The 21,452-nt window shown below is 40.8% G+C and overlaps 1 protein-coding gene across 1 annotated transcript; it reads right to left on the bottom strand.

Moving 5' to 3' along the window:
* Positions 1-224: 224 nt before the first annotated feature.
* LOC121021160 (E3 ubiquitin-protein ligase TRIM22-like) lies at positions 225-21,389 on the bottom strand. Its single transcript, XM_040461388.1, is given in 9 exon segments — positions 225-2,057; positions 2,645-2,745; positions 3,974-3,996; positions 6,775-7,005; positions 7,631-7,726; positions 8,317-8,581; positions 8,583-8,788; positions 17,017-17,139; positions 20,792-21,389. Coding segments are annotated over 7 exon segments (1,446 nt in total). The 5' UTR covers positions 8,720-8,788; positions 17,017-17,139; positions 20,792-21,389; the 3' UTR covers positions 225-1,464.
* Between the last annotated feature and the right edge of the window lie 63 nt (positions 21,390-21,452).

Raw genomic sequence — 21,452 nt, forward strand, 5'->3', positions numbered from 1 at the left:
GAGTGGGAAGAGAAGGGAGAGGAGGAGGAGGAGAAGGAGAAGAAGAGTGCATAGGGTGGTAAATGCAGAGGTATACTCAGATGTTGCACCACAAGGACAAGGATTGAACACCAGAAGGCTGTCTTTCATCAGCACAGCTGAGCCTAGACATGACGCTCTCTACATGACACAACATGAAAACTCATATTGTCTGCAGTGGAGTTTTGGAATCTGGGAAATGAGACTTCAGTGAGCCAATTATCATTTTATTAAAGCAAAACCAAACCAGAACAAAACAAAAAATTGTTCCTCATTAATACAGCTTATATTTTTTCAGCAATAACAAATGTTTACTCTTTCATGTAAGACTCTTAGATAAGTGCTTCACATCTAATAAAATTTGGTTTCTCAAAGTGACCCTAGGAAGTAGGTACAATCTTTAACATGAATTTTTTATTTTAGGAAAATGAGACCAAGAGGTGCTAAGTAACTTGTTCAAGTTTACACAACTTGTAAGACATGAGATTTGACCTCAGAAACTCTGAGCACCAAAAATCCACTCTTGGTAAATATTTTATTTGTGCACTTCTGCTTTAACTCCGTCATATAAAGGGGTGCCATTGTAAAGCAACACACTCTGAAGGATTCACTACCAAATTACAGATTCCTATGCACTGTCCTAAGTCCTATGTATAGGGGTAGAATTGATAAGTTTTCCTTGTTAATTCCATTAAACAGCAGAGGGAATGAGGAAAAGAGATGTCAGATGTGGTACAGCAATACTGGTCTTTCTACAGAAAGGATTACATGTGTTCCCTTTGCAAATAAGCATCCTCTCCTCATAATAAACAAAAACGAATAAGAAAAAAAAATATTATTTCCTAGTGAGAACAAAATATTATGTAGAAAAAGGTTAAAGCTTTCGCTGCATGGCAAAGACATGCAAAAGACTGTTGAGTTGACTTGTGTTCCCCTTAAGTTCATATGTTACAATCCTAACCCCCAATATTTCAGAGTGTGATCTTTTGGAGAGAGGGTCTTTACAGGGGTGATTAAGTCAAATGATGTAATTAGGATGGGCCCTGCTCCAATCTGATTAGTGTCCTTAGAAAAGGGGAGATTTAGACACAGAGGCATGCAACGGTGGGAAGGTGATATGAATAGACACAGAGAGAAGACAGCCACCTACAATGCAAGGAACAGACCCTTCCCTCAGAGCCCTCAGAAAAAAGCCAACTTTGCTGACACCTTGGTGTTAGACTTCCAGCCTCCACAACTGTGAGACAAGAAATTTCTGTTGTTTAAGCCACCCACTCTGTGGTAATTTGTTACAGCAGTGCTAGCAGACTCTTCCAAAGACATTCTAAAATAAAAGATGGAGAAAAGAAGGAAAAGGTTTCAGAATGGTGCATATGAGCTCAGGTGTAGGAGATGAGCCCCAAGGACAAGGAGCACTACACAAAAGTGAGGGGGGTGCCAAGAGGTTCAGGAGCTTGGTGGGCACAGGATGATGGAGACTGGACAATTCCAAGGATTAAAATATGGATAAGTAGTCTGAAAAAACTGACATCTAGAAAACTCGTAGATGAGTGACCCATGGTTTGCGATATTGAAAAATGAGACAATGCCTGCTTCATAGTCTAGGAAAACCCCAATACGGGGAGGGACAGTCATGCAAAGAGTCAAGACCTTGGGATCAAAGGTGGAAGACTCCTCAAAAACCTTATAACCAGATTCATTCTGTAACCCAATAACCCAGTAGCCAAATTGAGGGTTGTATCTGGAGTAAACATCTGGAAGATATACATTCGGATCAAAAACAAACCCAGAACTCTCCTTTCTCTTGGGGCTTCTTGCTTTACTGTGCACCCCCAGGATCCAGGCGATCTTCTCAGACACATCTACTTCCCAGTAATACTTCCCTTAGGAGAAATGCTGGCAACCCAAGACATCAAAAAGAGAGAAACTACATAGATGTATATTTTGAAGAGAGAAATCTTGTATGCCTTTTACCTGTCTTTTATCTGCAGAAATGGTAATATTCAAAATAGCATTGACTGGCTTCAGCATCACGTCCACTGTGGGAAAAATGACAGGGTTGGGTGAAGGATACAGAGCAGGTGTGTCTTGTGACATTTGAGGTGGAACATCAGGAACTGACTGGGAGGAACTCATGTTGATGGGTCAGAGATGAGTAGCACACTTAAGAACTGTTGTATGCATGCATGTTTGGGGGGGAGCACATGAAGCTAAGATCATGGGACCTGATAGTAACCACAACTTCTAAAAGGGATCAGAACATGGCAGTTTGAACAACCTGTAACTCCTTCTTACCCCAGTAGCATTGAACCTCTGTCAGCTCTGAAATGACAAAAGTTTCAATGATGTTGTTAAAAGCAAAGGGATTAAACCCTGATACTTGGCTTCTCACTAGAATGGAGGCACGAGGCCCTGTGTGGCTATCAACTGGTGAATGAAATGATGAATCAGACACCTTGACCATTCCCCCTTAGATATGATCTCATCTTCCACACAATATATCTATCTCCGCTTGTCAGGCCTACATCCTCTCTTTTATCCTCATCTAGAAACCACATCCTCTTCCCCATTTTGCTCCAATACTACAACAATTTGACACCCACACCCTTCCTCTGACCCTCCTTACCTTTAAACACTTGCAGCGTCCCTTTCAGATCTGGAATTTGGTATGTACTCTTCGGTTTCTTGGAAACAATGTTTGGCCTCTTCAAAATCCAGCTCTCACTCCTAGAGAAGACAAAATTGGTCACCCCACATGTCTGACCTCTGCAAGACCACTGCTTCTCCCACTTTTCACTCCACTGATGTACTTGAATCCTCTCCACTGAAGGTCCTGAGGAGGGGAACAGGGAGAGACCTGATGCTGCAACCAGAAGAAATATCTGCTCACATCTACCTTTCCATTTGCCCTCTGTGTGACCTTCAGAAGGGGTCTTCACCTCAATGAAGCTCATGTTCTTCCTTCTAAAATGGCGAAATTAACCCCATACTCTCTACCTCTTAAAATAATAAAACTGTATAAAATAATGATGCATTTAACAGGTATTTGATGCCTCTAAAAAAAATCAAGTATTTGATACATGAAGAAGTCACTGCCACCCTAGGGGTTCCACCAGTGAGAGGCCAGAGATGTGAGTTCCCAGACAGGTGGTCAGTAAAGAAGCTCCAGAACCTGACTACAGAGGGATTTAGGTTATCAAGTATGGAGCTCTATGTTAAGAGTCTGAAGGGTCTCCAAAGCCTGGTATCCCAGTACAGATGTCTAGAGAATAACATTTGAGGTTACATTCTCTGGGGAAACATTACACACATGTGGAAAAGGAGAAGTTATGACAACCAAATGAATAGTGGTTTGAATTTCATATATTTGGGAAGACCTTGAAGCTGCCATGTGGATAGGCCACTTTAGACACAAAAAGGCCATATTTTCTATAAGATACTAAAGTGTGTAAGCAAGTAGAAATTAATTATTGGCACCAGGACCAAAGCCACTGTTCTCCAAGACAGGGGTTGGGTTTTTTTGTTTGTTTTGTTTTTTTGTTTTTTCCGAAGCCCCAATGAAACCACTAGAAAGACCTTGTTTCTTCTATCTTCAGGAAGAAAAATAAATGAAAGGAGCTGCCTTTGTGGAAAACTTGGGGGTCTGGAAGATAGAGGATAGGATCCTCCCTGAAATAAGACAGGTACCTATGAAATATGGAAACAAGCTGAAGCAGAGACTAAGGTTTGACTAAAATTAGTGAAATCATGCTCTTACTGGCCCTAACTGTGTGACCTCCCACCACCCAAATTCCATTGAAAACTTTCACCTGTGATCAAAAATTTTAAATGATATAATTTCCCAATTCCCCAGCTCTGTGGTTTTTTTAAAATTCTTATTCATCCCAAGATAACTCTCATGGCTATAATTCTGTCTTCACATAAGAAAGGACCATACCTGGTCTCCCACACATACTTTCTCATGACATTAATCAAATCCTGGAGAAGAGAGAAAACATGAGTCAAGTCCAGGATTGGTATACTTAGAAAATAAAAATGGATAAATTTTCATTTTAAGTAAAAATATACTTTAGCTTAAGCAAGACTCGTGCAATATTTAGGATATCCTTCTACTAAAAAAATGATTTATAATTTATCTGAAATTCAAATTTAATTATGCATCCTGGATTTGATCTGGCAACCCTCCAAGGAGTTATAAGCCCTCCTACCTTAAAAAGTTTTATCCACCTTAACCCCCTAACATCCCTTGCTAAGGTGTGAAAAAAGAGATGATCAGAATGTGGAGGACAGAATATATGATAAGATCCAGATCAACCATCCTGAGGACTCATGTGAGGATGTTAGAAAGATGCTTCCAGTGCTTGGAGATGGGATATATTTAAAAGAAGAGAAGAGGCTTGACATTTTTAAACAAATACGTACATGAGAAGACCTCATTAATTCATTATGCTTTTATTTATTCCAGAGACAGATAAAGGTGAAACACATATGTGCCAGACATCATTCCAGGCTCTGGAGAGTCAAAGATGAATAATCAATAATAATAGTTCTCCAAAAGTATACTTTCTTTTGCTGCGGGTACATGCAAACAAACACTTCAAGTGAATGTTTCTCTGGCTTTCTTTCACTCATTCTATATACCTCCTCTCCGTTACCTATAGGTAATCTCATCAATATTTGAGCATGAAATAAGCCAGAGGAACCAGAACCTGAGAAAGTCTAAAATGTAATTTACTATTTCCCAACTGTTTATATTCCATTGCCCCAAATGATACCAATACATACTCAGTCACAGTCTTAGAAACTATAATATCTTACTCTGAATTTCAATATTGTATTGTCAATCCAGTCCATGTCTCAAAATCTTTTAGCCATCTTTTTATTCCCATCATAGAACAGAATGTACCAATATATTTGGTTTCCCTCTTTCCAGCCCAACCCCTTTTATACCAATGAAGACCTGGTCTTCAGTTGACTCTACATTTCAGATAAAGTTTTACTCTCTGAATTAGGCTTTTTCTTGTTATTGTATATGACAAAAACCCAAATAAAACTGGTTTAAATTTAAAAGAAAGATGAATAAATTCAGGGGCAGGTGTAAATTTCGTCATAGGTGGTTTTTAAGTGAAAATCTGTCATCAGAATCTGTTATTCTCAAAATTCTAATTCTATTTTCTACTTGCAATATTGACTTTCTCTTTAGGCTCTGTGTGGCATCAACTTGAATCTCCTGGTTTAAATGATAATCCCTTATATACTACCTAGTGAAAAAGAGAATTTCTCTTTCCTAGTCATGACAGTAAAATTCAAAGGCATAAAAATCTTTGACCTGAATTGGGTCAGATGCATATGTCAAAATAATTACTGCATTATTGGTAAACATAAGAATCTGATATTCTGACTTACTAGAATTTAGAGACACATCCCTAAAGCTACTGATTTTATCCACCCTAACCAACTACATAGACTGGGAGTAAGAATGGTTCTTCAAAGAGTAATTCAAGAAGTTCTAGAAAAGGAAAGAAAGAAAGAAAGAAAGAAAGAAAGAAAGAAAGAAAGAAAGAGGTAATTGAATTGAGGTTGGACAAACAAAAGTCCCATACAGTCCATCCCTTCACTGATTGCCATCTCCTCATTCTTTTTACCAAATTATTTCCCCCCAAAATGGCTCAAAATAATATAATGGTTACAATACTATTAAACATAGATGACTTGCATCACATATAAATTATAAATCAAGATGAATTAAAGATCTAGACTTGAGATATAAAACTATATAACTGTTAGAAGAAAACAAAGAGAAAAATATTCACAATATTAGATTTGGTAATGATTTCTTGGATATAACAACAACAAAAAAAAGCACAAGGAATAAAAGAAAAACCACTAAGTTGAACTACACCAAAGTTAAAAATTTCTATGCAGCAAAGAACACTATGAAGAGACAATGCACAAAAAGGTAGATGATATTTGCAAATCATATATCTGATAAGGTATTAGTCACAGAATATACAACAAACTACAACAACAACAACAAAAAGCCAATTCAAAAAATGGGGAAAAATTTGAATAGATACTTCTCCAAAGAAAATATACAAATGGACAATAAACCCATGAAAAGATGCACAACATTATAGGTCTATATTAGGGAAATGAAAATCAAAACTACAAATATTGCACAGTCTAGTACTCAACAACAACAAGAAAATCAAATGTAAATAGAGATTTGTGTTATTTGACCAAACTTAATGAAGAGATGCCTTACAAATGGTAGATCATAGATAAGGGGAGCTTATAAAGAATCTTGTCCTCGGGGCGCCTGGGTGGCTGTCAGTTAAGCGTCCGACTTCAGCTCAGGTCACGATCTCGCGGTCTGTGAGTTCGAGCCCCGCATCGGCCTCTGGGCTGATGGCTCGGAGCCTGGAGCCTGCTTCCGATTCTGTGTCTCCCTCTCTCTCTGCCCCTTCCCCGTTCACGCTCTGTCTCTCTCTGTCTCAAAAATAAATAAACGTTAAAAAGAATCTTGTCTTCAAATTTTTTGCACTGCCTTTTATGAATTGCTAACAATGGCAATTTTCTTTGCCATTCTTTGAATTATCCCTCCAAGCTTTGAAATGATAGAGAGGGGGTATGGAGGGGCCCAAGAGCCTTTCAATGTCACCATAAGGAAGAAAATGAAGAAATCCAGCAGGGAAGGAAATTTACTCTCTGTTTCCCCTAAATCTCATCATGTAAACGCTCCAACCGAAGACTTACCTGCATCATGTCTTCTGAGGACCCCCATATCTGATGCTCAATGTGTGAGATGAGCCCTCTCAAGTACTGCCTCTGCCAGTCCAGCTGGTCTCTGGCCACTACCAAGTTATCCAACACATTTACTTTGTCTTCCTCCAGCTTTTGCAACACCCTCTTCTCCTTGCTGTCCAGGAGGCCTTTCATTTCATTAAACTCTTTCAGAATCCTTTGTCTCTCAGTCTGCATATGATTCTTTGGGGATGGGAAGAGAAAGAGGCAGTCTGTTTGGCCAAGGGCCTACTTTGTCTGGGCCTGGGAGCCAAGACAAGAATTATCTTCCTCAGGGACTTCTCAATGAGGTAGTGAGCAACTACTGAGAAAGCCATTTCCCCATGACTTTCCTTTGGGTTTCTTCCAAAGGAATATATTAAAGTCTACTTTAGCAGGGCCCACCCTCAGACACAATATGACACCTGGATGAGGCTTGGCTTGCATATATCTGTCCTGGATAATCATGCCACACTGTATAGTAAGCCCTTCCACCCACACCTCCTAAATAGGGAACACTGGGCTTTTCTCAGTATGTTTTCTGGAAGTATTAGTGCCTCAAACTTGATGATGGATATGGAACATGAGATTCATTAGTCATTTTTACATGGCTTTGTCCTATGCCTTCACCTCCAAATATTTGGTTTTATTTGTGATAGGTCTACCCTCTGGAACCCAATTCCAACAGGGAAGGAATGAAATGAGGACTAATCAAATATCTTCTGAACTCATTAATTGTGAGGTAACCAAGAGAAAGGGGCCTCCTTGTGACTGGACTAAGATGCTGCCTTGTTTCCTGCCTCAACTCCCTCAGGAAATATTTTCCTGCCTTCCAGGAATCTCTCTCCTCTCTGATGTCAACTTCAAGCTCTTCTACTTTCTGCTGCTCCTTCCTCAGCTTCTTCAGAGTTGCCTGGAGTTTCTCCTATGAGAAAAAGAATCACCAGAGTCAAGTTATGAGCTTTCTTAGCACCTGGATAGAAGGAAGAAATAAGACTCATCACAGAAGAGACTAGGTTATGGAAATGAGACTGATGATTAGAATCTACTATGTAGACAAATATCTGAAGAGGTTAATGTATTCTTTATCCCTGTGTGCTGCAAGTTATCACCCCTTGATCAAGAGTAACCTGATTCTCTCTTTTCCTAGAGGAAGAAGTGATCCTGCATCAAGGAAATTCCTTTCCTCTCATTGACAGCATTCTCCACATCCAACCAGCCATGTTCCCCCCAAAAAAACCCTTCTGCTCAAAGCGGCTATCAGATTTTACCTTGGGAAGCATTTCTCCATTCATCCAACTTCTCTTTGCTAAGGGTCTCTAATCTAGACTCATTTCTGATCAGATGAAAGAATGCACAGAAATATCCTTTAGGTCTCAGAAGCTGAGAAAAGGGTACGGAAAAGAGATTTCAGAGCTCAGTTTTATGATGGCAAGGGGAAGAACATAGGCTTAAAAAGTGAAGAATTCACTTCAGATATCATCCTGCCCCATCTTCTTTCACCCTTGAGCCTACCTGACATTCCTTGACCACCTTCTCTGTGAGGAATATATGATGACCGTGATACTCCTGAGACACTGCAGTGTGCTGGCAACCAGCCTTCCCATGCTCCTTACAGAAGACACAGAGTGTTTTTCCATGATTCTCACAGAACTTTTTCTTCTGTGGGCTCCTATTTTCCCTGACTCTCTCCACAATGCCGGCCAGAGGGTGGTTAGGTCAGAGATTCTGAAGCTGATATTTGCACTGGCACACAGGACAGTTGCTCTCCCCTCCTTGGTGAGTCCCTGTTCTTTGCAGTGATGCAATCTCAGCAGAAGGTGTGGCCACAGTCCAGGCTCAGGGGCTCTGTCAGAAGCTCCAGGCAGATGGGGTAGGTCAACTCCCTCTTAAAGTTTACCTGTGCTAGAAAATGCATTGCAGTGCTCCCCTGGCTTCTTCCTTTCCTGACAACTGAGGCTCTTCTTGCTCACAGACTCCTGTAGGGCTGGAATGTTGAAGGGGACATGATAAGAAAGGCAGAAATAGAAAGGATATTGATTATGTAGAGATTTGGAATTGGGCAAAACATTAATATTCAATATAGAGAAGAAAACAGACAAGAGAAGTAGGTCAGTAGCAGAATGAAAAGCACTCTTTGTAATAATTTTAAACACGTCACTCTCAGTTTATGTAGCATGATAAATTTCACCCCATCAGGGCAAGCTTGCTAGTTTGTCTTCTTCTACTGGTAGACGGACAAACTGAAGCCCTTCCTACCAAGAACCTTGTGCAACCCATAAGTTTTTCCGGTCTTTACTTGCCCATCCCAAAACACATCCTTCCTGTTAAATACACTAAACCCACTGTGGTCCCTGGGCTTTTGCACTGCTCTTCTCCTGAGTGGAGTGATCCCACTCTTGATATTTACATGACCTTTTTTAAAAAACAATTTTATCAAGTAATATTTCTATCAAATGCATTAATTTCAAGAGTACAGTGCAATGATTCTAGTAAACTTATGGAACTGGATAACTAACACCACAGTCCAATTCTAGAACATTTCTATCACATGAAAACAAGCCTCATGCCATTAGTAGTCACCCCATTCTGAACTTGAGCCTTAGGAAATCATCAATCTTGTGTTTTTATATTTTACAATCTTGTGTATTTATATTATAATGTATAATAAGAATGGAATTATAATATATGATCTTTTGAGGCTGACTTCTTCACTTAGCATACTGGTTTTGAGCTTCATCCACCCTGCCTTTCTCTCCAGTTCCTCAATGTCAAAAGCACAGAAGTCACTGCTACCTCAGAAACTTTGCACTTGTTTGTCTCTCTACATAGAATCACTCTCCTCCGACATCAGCATGACTCTTAGTTTTCATTCAGTCTCCTTTTATGCCTTCTCATCAGGACCTGCTTTGTTAACTTCTCTATAGCAAAACTGCTGATACTATCGTTTGCTGTACATTCGCTATATTTCTTTTATTTTTACTACATAATACAAAACATCTTTCTTTAAATATCTGCCTCTTCCTCCTAAAAAGTAACCCTTAGATTTTGTTCACTGACGGATCCTCAGTACCTAGAACAGTACATCATACACAGGAACACAATATGTGATAAATATATAAAGTTAGAATCTCCTCATCTCTCCATAGATGATTAGCTCTTTCTCATCAACTTTTCAGCTTTTTTTTCCTTTTTTTAATGTTTATTTATTTATGTTTACTTATTTTTGAGACAGACAGAGATAGAGTGCAAGTGGGGGAGGGGCAGAGAGAGAGGGAGACACAGAATCTGAAACAGGCTCCAGGCTCTGAGCTGTCAGCACAGAGCCCGATGCGGGGCTCAAACCCACAAACGTGAGATCATGACCTGAGCCGAAGTCGGACGCTTAACCAACTGAGCCACCCAGGCGCTCCAAATGTTTATTTTTTAAAGAGAGAGAGAAGGAGAGAGAGGAAGAAAGTGCACTAGCAAGTGAGGGAGGGGCAGAGAGAGGAGAACAGGATTTGAAGCAGGCTCCATGCTGACAGCAGACAGCCTGCTGTGGGGCTCAGACTCATGAACTGTGAGATTATGACTTGAGCCAGTCAGACACTCAACCGACTGAGCCACCCAGGTATCCCTTAAGCTTTTCTTCCTATCTATTAGTAGTTCTCTAGTAACTGAGAAGAATTTATCTCCTAACACACCTGTCCCACATAGAGCCTTCCCCATGCCCTCAAATTCGTTCCCCAGAGACACCTACAGAAACAGCAAGGATCACAATAGGGAGGTAATTTTGTCACTAATGGTTTTATAACCAATTACCATTTACAAGTCACTCTGACCTATTTATTCCTTATATAAGAATCCCTGAGAAATAAGAGTGTACATAGAATCTTTCTTCACATGTGTACATAGAATCACATGGCTTACAGATCATTCTATTTACAGACGTCATTCTATTATAAAAGATAGAGTTGAGTGGACATACAATCCTCAGGATCCTCTTTCAGAATTCTCTCCATTACTGCACAGATGTTAACAAAGACAAACAGAGGGAAAGGCTGTATGAACTAGACAGCTACACAGTGCTCTGGGGGTATAGGAATAGAGACCTCAAGACCAGATGGGTGGTCTGGGGAGTCTTGTATTTGTAGATGGAATTTCACCTTGACCTGCACATACAACAAGGAGGTCGATGGGCACAGAAAGCAATATGTTTTTAGGGAGGAAAGAACAGGTTCATATACTCATAGGGTCACAACCTATACCTGAGAAGATAGAGACTCAGGAAACATAAATTCCAATGAGGCAACCGTTGGTTGCCGTTGGTCATGGGAGAGAAGAATCAATATATAATGAAGGCCATAGATAGAAAGATAAAGTCTGTCCTGTTTCAAACACATTGAGTGCTATTATGGTTTGAATTATATTCCCCCAAAAGATGTCAAAGTCCTAACCCCCAGTATGTGTAGATGTAACTTTACTTGGAAATAGTGTCTTTGCAGATGATCAAGTTAATGTGAAGTCATTATGACGGGCCTTAATTCAACATGACTGCATCTTCATAAAATGGGGAAATTTGGGGACACAGATGGACATGCACACATAGAGAAGGCCACATAAAGACAAGAGCTGAGATGAGGGTGGTGCATCTACCGAGAACACCAAAGATTGCCAGAAAGCTATCAAAAGCAAGCAGAGACATGGAACAGATCCTCTGTCACCACCCATGGAAGGAACCAACCTTGCCAACAAGTTGATCTTGTACTTTTAGCCTCCAGCACTGTGAGAAAATGAATTTCACCTAAGCCAACCATTTGTGGTGCATCTTTTTATGGCAGCCCCAGAAAACTAATAGAAGTGCTTATGTTTCCTTATTCATGTGTTTTTTTAATGTTTATTTATTTTGCATGCACTCAAGAGAGAGAGAACTGGAAATGAACAGAGAGAAAGGGAGACAGAGAATCCAAAGCAGGCTCCAGACTCTGAATTATCAGCACAAAGCCTGACACGGGGCTCAAACCAACGAACCGTGAGATCATGACCTGAGCCAAAATCAGGCGCTTAACCGACTGAGCACTCAGGCGTCCCTATTTCGTGTATTCTTTATTCTATCATTGAAGAAGTGTTACACCATTGAAAGTCTCTCCACCTTAAACAGACAGACAGACAGATACAGAGCCCAAATGTATACTCCCCTTGGAGATGGTACAAATGTGGAGTTTTTACAGTAGGGTAAGGGCCAACTAGATCCTAAGTTTCCTTATCTCCCTACATCCTGATTGTATGGAGGCTTTCTGTGTCGGCACAGATGAGAAAAATGAAAAGTGTCTCCACAATAAGGGGAGAAAGTCCTATGAGGAATGTAGACATCCTTGATCCTGCCCCTGTTCCTGAGTAGAAGAGCCTCCTTCTTCTACCACCCCTTAGAGTCCAGGGTTTAATCTGCCCCACATTAATGACACTGCCCCCAAGAGCTCAAACTCTGAGGTCAACCTGTTTCAAAGTAATCATTTTGTCACAGAAGTCCATGTCCATAAGGCTATGGCAGGCTCATCACTATCTGTCACCATCGGTTCATCAGAAGGTCCTGTAAGCATTCTCTTCAAATTATGTCCCCTCCAACTGAGTCTTTTACCTTGGATTCCAGAAGTAGCTTCTGCACCAGTCTCCCTGATACTGTCATCCATCTCATGCAGTCTGCTCTCATCACTGTTCACATCCCAGCAGGAATGATTTTTTTTTTAAAGCATCCATCAATCTTTCCATTCCTCTGCTCAAATACATGCCATTCAGCTGGAGTCAGTCTTTATCATGGTTGAGTTAGGTTGACATGACACATCCCTTCCTATGCCTCATCTTCTCAGCCCAGCTCCTACTCCTCTCCGGCCTACACTGGCTGCCTTATATGTGCCTTGCTCACTCTTAGCAAAAATCCATCCTCAATCCATCACTTCCTTGAAAACTCAGCTCAAAATCACCTCTCCACACTGAGACCTAGCCCGAAATCTGTTCTAAATTGCAAATCCTTTTATCAAGGCACAGCGTAGATACCTAGCCCTGTGGTGGGACTTCTTATCTACTAGTGCTCTTGTTTCTTTGTTTTCATATTTTCTCATACCGTGTTACTCTTGTACTGTTTACTTTCTCTCCATTCACCCAGAATACAATTTTTTGGAGATGCTTAATATCTACTGAATGTCCAGTAGATGTTAATATGTTTTTTTTTCATCACAGCTATATGCTTTTGCCTTTGTGAATTTAATCAAAAATATTTTTTTAAATTTTAAACCCATTTTCTCCCATCTATTGGACCCTGTGCTAGCCCTCTGAGTAAGCAATTAATATACACCAAATACGAACCTGGTCTAGATGTAAGACATAGAACAATGACTTCTGAAAAGTGATAGGAAAGGAAAGTGCACATCAAAATATTATATAACATAGAGATCAAGGTACAAGGTGTTCAGAGGTGAGATTAAGATGGAGTTCTTTCTGAAAAATTACCAACTCCTTTCCTTACTCTGAGCAGGGACAAAGGAGTTAGGAGTTGAGCTAAAAAACAATGGAAAAGTGTGTCTAACAGGACAGAGTTCTGTCATTTTTTTTTTAATTAAAAAAAATTTTTTTGAGAGAGAGAAAGAGCAAGCAGGGGAGGGGCAAAGAGAGAGGGAGACACAGAATCCAAAGCAGAATCCAGGCTCTGAGCAATCAGCACAGAGCCTGATGCAGATCTTGAACCCATGAACCGTAAGATCATGACCTGAGCTGAAGTCAGATGCTTAACTGACTGAGCCACCCAGGTGCCTTAATGGAGGACAAGTTCTAAAGCAGGAGAGGACTCCAGAGAGTCCTGAGGTGAGGGTAAGCTGTCCTCAGAAAAGAACAAATTCCCTGTGGCTGGAGCCCCAGAGACAAGTGACCACACGGGAGCTGTAGAGATGAGCAGCAGATTGCTCATCCAGTCTGTCTCATCAGCCTAGCCAAAACTGGTGATTTATCAGGAATGTTGCAGACAATTTCCCAGAAGTTACAAGGACAAGAAGTATAAAATGATGGGTTTCAAGAGGTCTTATCCTTGGCACAGCCCCTAAGATCCCTTTCCCTCCCTCAAGTCTAGATGAGGGTTGTCATCTCTGCCAACTCTCTCCAGGAACTTGGGCTTTCATGAATAGGGAAAACAGGGTTCCATCTCACAGGTTTCTCTGGAGGAAAAGAGGAAGGGATTTTCTGTTTCTGAAAAAAAAAAAGTTATTCTGGCTCACCTTGGCAAAAAAAGTCAAAACTACAGAATAGAAAGATGAGAGTAATTCAGCCTGGAGAAGTAATGATCCTTCCAAGAAAAAAACAAGGTTCTTTGCATTCTCAAGCCTCCCTTCTTTAGTGGTCATGCCTCCCCCACACTCAATGTACCTCTCTTCTGCAGAAAACCTACAAACTGGCTCTTTGGTGAATTCAGAGCAGCTTCAGAACCACAAATTGAACTCATCCAAACACACTCAATCGATTCCTCCCAAACTTACTGCCCTTTGCCTTCACAGACTCCCCCACACACCTTCAGGCTGAAGTGGGAAGTCTTGATTCAGCAGAGATCAGATGCAGGTATGGTCAATAATTCACTCACCAAGTCAAAGCACTGGTCTTAGTGAGGGAGTTTCCCTCCAGGTGAGAAATGAAAGTCAAAATCTTAGAAGGGGAAATGAAACAAAGGAAGCAGAACAGAAACTTGTAAGATAGTAACAGTGGGAGGGCACCGTGTGGGATGCCAGGGAAGGGTATGTCCTAGGACTTGCACCAGCTAAGCACCCAATCATAACATTCTTATTCCTCCTCCAGCTTATTCCAGCAAGAATATCTGAGTAAGAAAAAAAAATGTGAATTACAGTGATATAGCCTGAATATTCAGCATTTCAATTCAATCCTATAATTATTTGTTGAGCTTATCCTATATTCAGGCCCTAAGCAAGTCACAAAGGATAAAATAATGATCCAGAAAGTCTTGGCACCTGAGCTTTTGTAATGCAGAGGGTGATGGGAAAGATAATCAGTTATAAAGCTCTGTAAATATGAGCAGACCTAGTAAGCATTAGCAGCCATTATTGTAAATGGCAAAAATAAAATTTAAAACTTTCTTCAGTGTGAGCCTATGGAAAAAATCTTTCCAAAATATCATTGAAACCAGTTTCTGTTTCTTATCCAGGCAGGCCAAAAACAGAAGGCTTCCAGAAATTAATCATGGTAGAACTGAGTCAGTGCCTTGTTACCTGAGTAGGAAGCAGGTGAGAACATGGAGTTTAATAGATGGTGCTATTCAAGTATAATCTTCGATGTGAGGGTGATCTGCCTGTGACATCTCTCACGCCATTGATTGCCAGAATTGATTCGGCTGATCTGGCTGGCTAGGCAGGTGTCCCCTTCCTCCCTCACTGCTCCATGTGTGTCCCTCCAGAAGCTACAGCTGTGAGCTCAGTGGAAGAGGATGACCTGCCCCTATAATAGAGGAGGGCCATTCTTTGGTTAAGGGGACACAAGTATCTGCACTCTCCTGCTAGGACCTCCAAGCAAGCTCTCAAGTATAATCTTTTTTTTTTTTTAATGTGTGTTTGTTTATTTATTTATTTTTGAGAGAGAGGGAGTGAGCACAAGTGGGGAAGGGGCAGAGAGGCAGGGAGACAGAATGTGAAGCAGGCTCCAGGCTGTGAGCTGTCAGCACAGGGCCCAGGGCAGGGCTCAAACTCATGAACTGTGAGATCATGAGCTGAGCCAAAGTTGGTCGCTTAACCAACTGAGCCACCCAGGCGCCCCTCAAGTATAATCTTTTACTGAGTAACACACCTTCATAATTTTTCCACCTTACCCCACTTCCTTTGGGAAAAATTTGGTTTTTTTTACACTATCAATCAAAGGCAGATCTGAAATATTTTATACTTTGTACACATAGTTTCGTGCTTTGTTGTCTATCTTGTTCTTGTTCAGATTACATGCTCTTCGTGGGGCAACTGCATGATGGTGGAAGCTCCATCACGGGTCCCTGACTGGCAGAACTGGAGAGCACAGTAAACTTCACACATTATATGATGTGAGGCATGTAGCATGACTCAGAAGCTGGTTTGTTGAACTAAGGCACAGATACTTTGTTATTGTCCATATCACACAGAAAAGTGAGCTAATCATGGCTTTTAAACACTGAATCACGGGCACCTGGGTGGCTCAGTCGGTTGAGTGTCCAACTTCAGGTCATGATCTCAAGGTTCGTTGGGGGATTGAGTCCCATATTGGGCTCTGTGCTGACAGCTCAGAGCCTGGCACCTGCTTTAGATTCTGTGTCCCTCTCTCTCTGCTCCTCCCCCACTCGTGCTCTGTCTCTCTCTCTCAAAAATAAGTAACCATTAAAAAAATAACCAAAAATATTAAAAATAAATAGGGGTGCCTGGGTGGCGCAGTCGGTTAAGCGTCCGACTTCAGCCAGGTCACGATCTCTCGGTCCGTGAGTTCGAGCCCCGCGTCGGGCTCTGGGCTGATGGCTCAGAGCATGGAGCCTGCTTCCAATTCTGTGTCTCCCTCTCTCTCTGCCCCTCTCCCGTTCATGCTCTGTCTCTCTCTGAACCAAAAATAAAAAAAAAATTAAAATAAATAAATAAATAAATAAATAAACTCCTTGAATCACTTTTATCTATGAGGCAGGAACTGAAAATCATATAGGCATAATCACTAAGCCATACTGACAGTTTCACTTTCTTGGGTATGAAGTAAGTTTTTGCTAACAGCGAATAAATTTTATGATGCTTCTCAAGAACAATAATAATCATCTAAATTTTGTACACATTACATTTAGAGAGCTAGCATTTTTTATCACCTTTGTTATCATATGACACAATCAATGAGTATCCCTCCTCATGCAGCCCTGCACCAAACAACAAGTTCTATGAAGACAGGAAGGAAACTTTTCTACGTTGTTCCTTCTTGCCTCAGATCTATTACAGTGTTGCATACAGGGAGTGACATTTAAACAGAAAGATATGTAGTTACCCAGCCATAGATATAATTTTAGTTGCATTGAGTGTGCTGACGATAATCATGGTTCTGTTCATTTGTTGGTCTTGCAGTTAACACAATTGCTGTGCTGAATGTGAAGTTCTGGTATTAACATCTATATGAACTCCTTTGAAAAATGCTAACCAACAGGTTTTCTTATCTTCTCTGTGTCTTCCTAAGATTTACTCAGATACTTACCTCAATGCCTGTTGTTTAATCTTTCTGTACCAGTATGCTTGAACCACATTACTTCCTGTGGCTTGTGGTTTTTTCAGGCTGAGAACATGGGCCCAGAGTGGGAGATCTTTCATTTGTATCCCTCTGCAACAGGAGATACAGGAATTGGAGGGAGACACAGAGCCCTAAGGAGGATTTATTATTCCCTGCTCCTTGGGAGCATAGTAAACTGGAAAGTGGATCACAGCAATGTGGTTAGCATCAGAGATAGACTTTGAGTGGCAGGAGGACCATGGCTCATTGAGCTTTCCTACCAACCCATGTTTCCTTGTACCTGGCATGCTCAGATTTCCTCACTGGTTTCTCCCATCTCACAATTTCTGCAGATCAGAAATTCAGGTACTGCTTAGCTCAGGGTCTCATAAGAGTGCAATGAAGGTATTGGTCAGGCTGCCTTCTCATTTGGTTCTTGGGTTCTTCTCTCAGTCTCAATCCTACAACTGGGAGAATTCAGTTCCTGTCCTTTATAGTTAACTGTAATTTTCAAATGACAGACTGATCCAAGGTTTTATAGCCCAAAGCTGCCCCATCAAAACTTCCTCAGATATGCATCATGGGTGCTGGGATCTGTGTTTTGGAAGAAAGGGAGTTCTTGAAAGCTGAAGAGAAGGGATCCTGATTTAAAAGTCAGCTTTTAGACTCCCCCTACTGCCAAACATCACTTTCTTCACATTCCAGAAGCTCTTGTATTTCATACAAGCTTCTCACACAAAGTCTAGAGGGAAACCATTAGTCATCTGGGGCCCAGGATGTGGGATCAGATCAGAGATTCACAGGGAATAAAAGGATGGATATGGGACTTGTGGGAGGCAAGAAAAAGGAGAGTATTAGAGAGACAAGAGGCCCTTGGATAAAGGAACTCCTCTCCTTCAGTCCTCACAATTGTCTCACCTTTACCTTGCCCCTGTTCACACCCCATAAACAAACCCACACACACACCCACACACAAACACACACACACAAAGCCCTCCACTCCCCTCCAATAGTCAGCAAGATATACAAAGCAAAAATAGACTATACCATATAGACTTCTCCATATCACTGTGGAAGGGTGATGTGGGGCTACAAGTTTCTCGAGATTAGGCTATTGATAAGATTGCCTTTTTCTTGTAATTTACCAAGGTATTTGTAAACTGATGGAGACCCATGTCCTGTATGACTGCGATCTCTATCAGTTGGCCACTTATTTTCTTTCCTTTCCTTTGTCCTTGGGCAGCCAGGAGTGCCTAAAGAATGTCACACACATCCCAACTTGGGGGGAGCAGGTGTGCCAGTTTGTACTTTGCCCTCTGCCTGCCCCATGCTACCTCATGAAAGGGAACCAGAAAAATAACAAACATCATTCTAGATGGATGTTTATGTTAGGAGGCAGCAGCAATTATTAAAAATATTCTACTAATTTTCACAATAACTCATCAAGTAATTTTCATTACTTTTTTTTTTATAAATGAGAAAGAGTATCTCATTAACTTTACTTTATTTGATAAGGGCCAGTATGTGGCAACACCAGAATTATAATAAAAGTCCACCTGTGATATAGAAAGAGAAATACTGCATGATCTCACTTACATGTTACACTAGGAAGTAGAGATTAGGATAGTGGTTGTCTGGGGCTGGAGGCGGGAGGAAATGGGGAAACACACACACACTCACACACACTGGTAACTATGTAGAGGTGATGAACAGGTTTATTAGCTTGCTTGTGGTGATCATTTCACAACATATACATGTATTCAAATATCAAGCTGTACAGCTTAAGAGTTTATAATGTTTATGTCAATAACATCTCACTATCTCAAAGCTGTTAAAAAACTGAAAACAAGTATGCCTATGAGGTGTGTGTGTGTGTGTATCAAGGCAGAACTGGAAAAGTCTTCTCAGTAGCATTAAGGATCTGAAAAATGGGGGAATTGAGAAGAAAAGCGTGTAAGATATGCTCTGGGTTATTTCTCACACCTGTATGTGAAGCTACAGCTACCTTTCACTTAAAAAAAAAAAGTTGACAATTTTGGAAATTCTTCTCTAGGGTACAAGTTTTCCTTCGGTTTTGTATCCTCAGCTGAACTTTGCTTCCAGGTGGGCAGGGCCCAGGCAGAGGCACAAGTATCCAGAAATCTGTCGGTTTTTCCAGAGGACTGGGCACTGGGCTCAAGAGAGCTGGGTGAAGAGAGGAGAGATTGCAGAACTGAGCAGGGGCCCAGTCATCAAGCCTCCTTTATACAGGTAAAGAGAGTGATGTAGGGGAACAAAGGCTGAAGGAAATGACAGATAAAATAAAATTTCCTTATAACCTGCAGCCCATTGACAAACGCTTGAGGCCCGAAGAGTACAACATTCCTCCAGAACTCCCTACTGCCTTAAGGTTAATGCTTTGCTAGAGGGAAAAAAACCCTGAGCTTATTAGCCAGGCCTCCAGGATCCTATGAGTCTTCTTGAGCATATGAAAGTCCTTTTGGAAACTTCCCCCTGACTTTACCTCCCCCAACTGCCAAGTATATAATCAATCACTCCTCATAACTCCAGGGCAACTTTTTCTGCCCATAGTTTCTGTCCTTGTGCCTTATTTTTTGTTTAAAATTTTTAAATGTTTATTCTTGAGAGAGAGAGAGAGAGAGAGGGAGAGAAAGGGAGAGAGAGAGCATGAGCAGGGTAGGGGCAGAGAGAGAGAGAGGGAGGCACAGAATCCAAAGCAGGTGCCAGGCTCTGAGCTGTCAGCACAGAGCCCGATGCGGGGCTCAAACTCATGAACTGTGAGATCATGACCTGAGCTGAAGTCGGATGCTTAACCGACTGAGCCACCCAGGTGCTCCATGTCCCTGTACTTTAATAAAACCCCCTTTTTGCACCGAAGACATCTCAAGAATTCTTCCTTGACCTTGGGTTCTAAACCCCAACACATTTCCACATCAGAAAGCACTAAGAATTTCTCTACAGGATCACACACTATATATTTACACACTATATATTTACAAGTGTGAAGAGTAAGGGAGAGGAAGCAATTGGATTGGCTTTCCTAGATCCCTCTGGAAAAATGATAATGAGGTCTCCTCATTTCCTTTTCTGTCCTGAAGCGGGGCAGAGACATCATCTGCTGTCCCTGACTACAGAAGTGACCCAGATGAGGCTATCAGGAGGACTGCCTGATACACTTTGGACACTTGTAATTTCATAATTTTGCACATACTTTTGTTATTATGATCCTATGAAGTTTTCTGCTACTTCTAGAAGATATTTTTGTATTTCCCCAGATTACTCATTGTAGCAATAGGGTGACAGGAAAACAGAGGTCAAAGGGAAAATTTAGAAGATCAATTTCCTCCAGTTTCCATGGATGAGTGCTGATAGAGATGTGTGAATGCACGCGCGCACGCACACACACACACACACACACACACACACACACAGGTTCTAGAAATATTCACCTTGGAATCCCTTGTGTTATCAAAGGTCATCCAGAGATGAAGCAGATGGGGATTTTGTGGACAAGCAGAAATGAGAGCAGATCCTGTTTAACCAACAGCCCACTTTTTCTCTCTGTAGCTCTGAACGTAGTTAAGAAAGAGTTGGAAATGAAAATGCTAAAAGACACAGGGATCCCGCCAAGCCTCAAATGGACATCCACTGCAGAGATAACTCCCCTCCTATCTCACTGAAGGAGGAAAGCAGGATTTCCCTCTTCCTGAGAACTTTCAAGTCACTGCAAAAGGAAAGCTGACCAGGCAAGCAAAACACTTACCTACACCATTGCTAAGAAATCCCATGATTGTACTTCTTGTACTGTATCACTGTGAATAATAACTTTTAAAGCTGGGCCAACATCTCAAATGAATATTTAACTTCAATGAAACAGAATTACTGCAGAAAAAATAAAAAAAAAAAAAAGACTAGGTACCTATGCAAAAAAAATTAATTTATTTTACAATCAGCTAAAATTTAAAGAAAATTGAAATTCTTTAATGAAGTTATTTTATTTCTTAAAACAAAACGAAGGTACTAATGTTGAAAGAAAGCTAATAGGTATTCTTAAGATCATTTATTTTGGTCACAGTGAGAGGGAGCCAAAAAATGAATAGACACCTTATTGGATCCTGCGTATGTACTAGAAAGCATTCTGTTTGTTAATTTTCACAATTCCACATCAGGTACTTTTTTTTTTCTTTTCTTTTTACAAATGAGAAAACTGAATCCCACAGAATTTCATGAGACACTGACACAGCTTATATTTTTTAGGAATTAGTACAGCAATTATTTATAATATTTATTAATAATTTGAGACACGTAGATGCTTTATTTTTATTTTTTAATGTTTTATTTATTTATTTTTAATTTTTTTTGAGAGAGAGGGAGACACAGAATCTGAAGCAGGCTCCAGGCTCTGAGCTGTCAGCACAGCGCCC

This window comes from Herpailurus yagouaroundi, unplaced genomic scaffold (genome assembly GCF_014898765.1).
Source record: "Herpailurus yagouaroundi ecotype Mexico unplaced genomic scaffold, PumYag 255, whole genome shotgun sequence".
Classification (NCBI taxonomy): domain Eukaryota; kingdom Metazoa; phylum Chordata; class Mammalia; order Carnivora; family Felidae; genus Herpailurus; species Herpailurus yagouaroundi.